At 27.0% G+C, this 4414-nt stretch overlaps 1 protein-coding gene across 1 annotated transcript; it reads right to left on the bottom strand.

Moving 5' to 3' along the window:
* Positions 1–1169: 1169 nt before the first annotated feature.
* LOC107059379 (disease resistance protein RPS2-like) lies at positions 1170–4369 on the bottom strand (the record flags this gene model as incomplete). The annotated part of the gene is made up of 3 exons (XM_015305895.1): positions 4007–4369; positions 2988–3833; positions 1170–1664 (listed from the first exon to the last, which is right to left on the bottom strand). Coding segments are annotated over exons 1-3 (1530 nt in total), but the record flags the coding sequence as incomplete, so codon positions are not given.
* Between the last annotated feature and the right edge of the window lie 45 nt (positions 4370–4414).

The following is a 4414-nucleotide window of genomic DNA, read 5'->3' on the forward strand; positions in this document are numbered from 1 at the left end:
TCACTATTATATATTTTTTAATTAAATAAATATAAATTTATTAACGAAAATGATAATTGTGCACCATATATTAGACGGTAGAGGTATATATGCATCAATTTTATCAACAAGAGGTATATTTGCTCGAAATTGCAAAGTTGAGTAGTATATTGCCCATTTCCCCCTAATTCAATGAATAATTTTGAGTTTCACTCATCTGCTTGTAAAAATTATCATAAATGCCCCATTTTTCTGTAAATATAAAAAATAAATGATAAAATGGTCTAAAATGCATTTATTGTTAATTAATAAGTCAAAAATGTCATTTTTCAAATAAATATAGTATCATTTTTTAAACACATTCTTTTCCAAATGATATTTTTTTATTAGCAAATGTTTATCCTACTTCAATTCAAAAAAAATAATATTAAAATATTTCTTATTTTATTATAAATATATAAAAGAGTAATGGTTGATTTACTATGATCTTATATATAACAAATATCTTATCCGTTTAAAGGGTACATTTTTTAATAATTAAAGTAATTTTAAAATAAAATAAACAATAATAGAGTACTCTAAAAGTAATATCTTTTAATAGGAGTAAGATTTCTTCAAAAAGAAAAGAAATAGTATATTGATGCGGAAAGAAATATTTTTGACTCAAGTAGTAACAATAGGAATAATTCCAAAACAAACTATCAACGACAAAAATATTTTAGGACCAAAAGTATTGAGGGCAAGAACATTTTTGAACTAAACTATAAATTGAGGGCATTTTTTTATCGTTTCACGTAATTTAAGGCATTATTGACCTTTTTTCAAAAAATAAATTACAATATAGCTGCAAAAGAAATAGTCTTAAAATTTGTTCTTACTTTTTTCTCTTTTCCATATCTATTTATTTATTTTCACACTAAGAAAATGAAATAAGAATATGAAACTCAAATAATGATAAGTTAATATATTTATAAGGGAGATATTTAAATTAACCGTTGAATAAAAGAAGTCACAAATATTTACATCAATATAGCCCTATATGGATTTTTTAAATAACAAATTAAAAAATAATTTTAAAATTATTTTTTCACTTGTTAGACAAAAAGGATATATCTAAGCAATAGACTTTGTTTAAGTAAACATCTTTAATGCTCAAGTAAAAGGAAACAGATTGGTGATAAGAAGCAAACCTTTTCATCAAAAAGAGGATTTGACCTCTCTTGTATCCATTTATTTAGATCATCTACTTTCACCTCATCATCACATTTGAGAATCAGTGTACTCACAACTATTCCCTGTTGGACAAACGTCTTCATTTCAGGGCACTCAATAATAATCACTTCCTTGAGAAATGGAAATTCAAGAGCATGCTCTGTCAAATAGAAATGCCCCAGCTTAGGCAGATTCCGAAGCTTCAGCTCTTGCAATCGGGGAAATAAGGTCATGATTCCTTCTCCTTTTGTGATCCCTTCTTCCATTGATTCACAGTCTTCAATATGTAGTTTCTTGAGATTCAGAAGACCTTTGACCACTGATGGAGACATCAAGTTTCTCAATTTTCCACAATTCATTGCATCCAATGTTTGAAGTTTGGTGAAGTAGTCAGTTGGAAGTTGGTGAGAGCATAGAGCACTTATGCTTTCAAGTTTCCAGATTGTTAGCTCTTCCAGGTTGGGACAAGAAACCTGAGAGCTTTGAAGTATCAAACATTGTTCCAGATACCGTCGGAGCTATTGAGTGGAGAAGCCAAAAGTGCTTACACACATTTATTTATATATTTTTAAAAAAGCCATATATATATATATATATATATATATATATATATATATATATATATATATATATATATATATATATATATATATATATATATATATATATATATATATATATATATATATATATATATATATATATATATATATATATATATATATATATATATATATATATATATATATATATATATATATATATATATATATATATATATATATATATATATATATATATATATATATATATATATATATATATATATATATATATATATATATATATATATATATATATATATATATATATATATATATATATATATATATATATATATATATATATATATATATATATATATATATATATATATATATATATATATATATATATATATATATATATATATATATATATATATATATATATATATATATATATATATATATATATATATATATATATATATATATATATATATATATATATATATATATATATATATATATATATATATATATATATATATATATATATATATATATATATATATATATATAAGGTACATTTTTTAATAGTTAAAGTAATTTTAAAATAAAGAAAACAATAATAGAGTACTTTAAAACTAATATCTTTTAATAGGAATAAGATTTGTTCAAAAAGAAAAAGAAATAATATATTTATGTGGAAAGAAATATGTTTGACTCAAGTAGTAACAATAGGAACATTTCCAGAACAAACTAATCAACGGCAAGAACATTTTCTTACTAAAGTAGTGAGGGCAAGAACATTTTTGGACTAACTATAAATTGAGGGCATTTTGATCATTTTAGGTAAGTAAGGCATTATTGACCTTTTTTCAAAAAATAAATTACAATATAGCTGCAAAAAAAAAAAAAATAGTCTTAAAATTTGTTCTTCCTTTTTTTTCCTTTTCCATATCTATTTATTTTCACACTAAAAAAATTAAATGAGAATATGAAACTCAAATAATGATAAGTTAATATATTTATAAGGGAGATATTTAAATTAACCGTTGAATAAAAAAAGTCACAAAAATCATATCAAATATAGCCTTATATGGATTTTTTAAATAACAAATTAAAAAAATTAATTTAAAATTATTTTTTTACTAGTTAGACGAAAAGGATATATCTGAGCAATAGACTTTGTTTAAGTAAATATCTTTAATGCTCAAGTAAAAGGTAACATTTTTGTGATAAGAAGCAAACCTTTTCATCAAAAAGAGGATTTGAGTTGTTGGCTGTAAGCCTGAAATTCTGGAACTCAGGTAACCCATAGAAGAACATTTTCCGTAACAGAGGGAACTCAATGCGCTCAACATTGTCACTGCAAAAGTGAGTCAGGCAATGCATAACTTGAATGCGCAACTCATATAAATTGGGGAACTTGATTACTTCATGTGTCCTCTTCAATAAATGTGTCATTAAATCACATTCAGAGAGGTGGAGACATTTCACGTTCTGAAATTCATTCAGCTGCAACTCAGTCAACACATTATTAGAGCCCTTTCCCCTTGACTCTACAAATTCACTCTCCTTCAACAGGTGGCAGATCCAATCACCCAATGGTCTGGTCTCCGTGACCTTTAAAGCAATAATCTTGTCGTATTCATCAAATCTTGAATTCCAATAACACATTTCAAGAGTGTACCGTGTCAACTTGGAGGGAAGGCCAAGGTTACTGTACATCACATCACTCAAATCTTCTACTTCCACAATATGTAGTTCCTCCAATTGAGCTAGTTTTCCTATCACCCCTGCTGAAATCCTTTTAAGTGTTATACACTCATTCCAAAACTCTAACCTAATTAGCTTGGTCAATTTTCCTATCTCCTCTGGCAGCTCATCTAACTCACAATCTCTTATGCTGAGAATTTTTAATTCGACAAGTTCCCCAATGAAGGATATGTCATCCAACCTTAAATTACTCAGACACAGAGTCCTCAAACTTGACAAACTCCGAATGGATGCTGGAAAACGTATAATGGACTGCTCATAGCTGTGTCCCCTCAGGCTCAAGACATTGAGGTTACTCATTTCATCAAAAAAATTGTCCTGTAGTTTGAATGGATCTTTAAAACGGAGTTTCAACATTAAAAGCTTCAGTTTTGTGCAAATTATTGGTCTAGGATGCATATCAAATTTATTTGCAACAATTGACATGTGACTGAAATGCTCATTAAGAAGTTCTACTTGGGAACTGTTCCGAGTTTAACATTGTGACTTACCATAAAGTTATGCTCTCCTTCAGACGCAATACTTATAGCCACATCACGGACCACATCATGCATTTTCACATGATTTTTGTCTGAACCTTGGGATAACAAGAAACCATCTTTCAATATTTCTAACAGAAGACACAACCTATTTCTTGCATCTTCTAAATTTTCAATTCCCGAAAAGATGCCAAGCCCCATTCCAAATAAATGCAATTCTTCGGTCCAAATATTACTATCTCCCTCAAATAAAGAACAAAGAAAAAAGAGGTACTTTGCTTCATTTTCTCCCAAGTGATCATAGCTTAGCCTCAGAGATTCATACACCTTTTCATGCACTCCAGGGATATTTCTTGCTTCTGCACGACGTCATTGTCTAAGGGCATTGTAACATCCGACAATTTGAAATAGCTAAGAAGA

This window comes from Solanum tuberosum, unplaced genomic scaffold (genome assembly GCF_000226075.1).
Source record: "Solanum tuberosum cultivar DM 1-3 516 R44 unplaced genomic scaffold, SolTub_3.0 contig00149, whole genome shotgun sequence".
NCBI classification, from domain to species: Eukaryota; Viridiplantae; Streptophyta; class Magnoliopsida; order Solanales; family Solanaceae; genus Solanum; species Solanum tuberosum.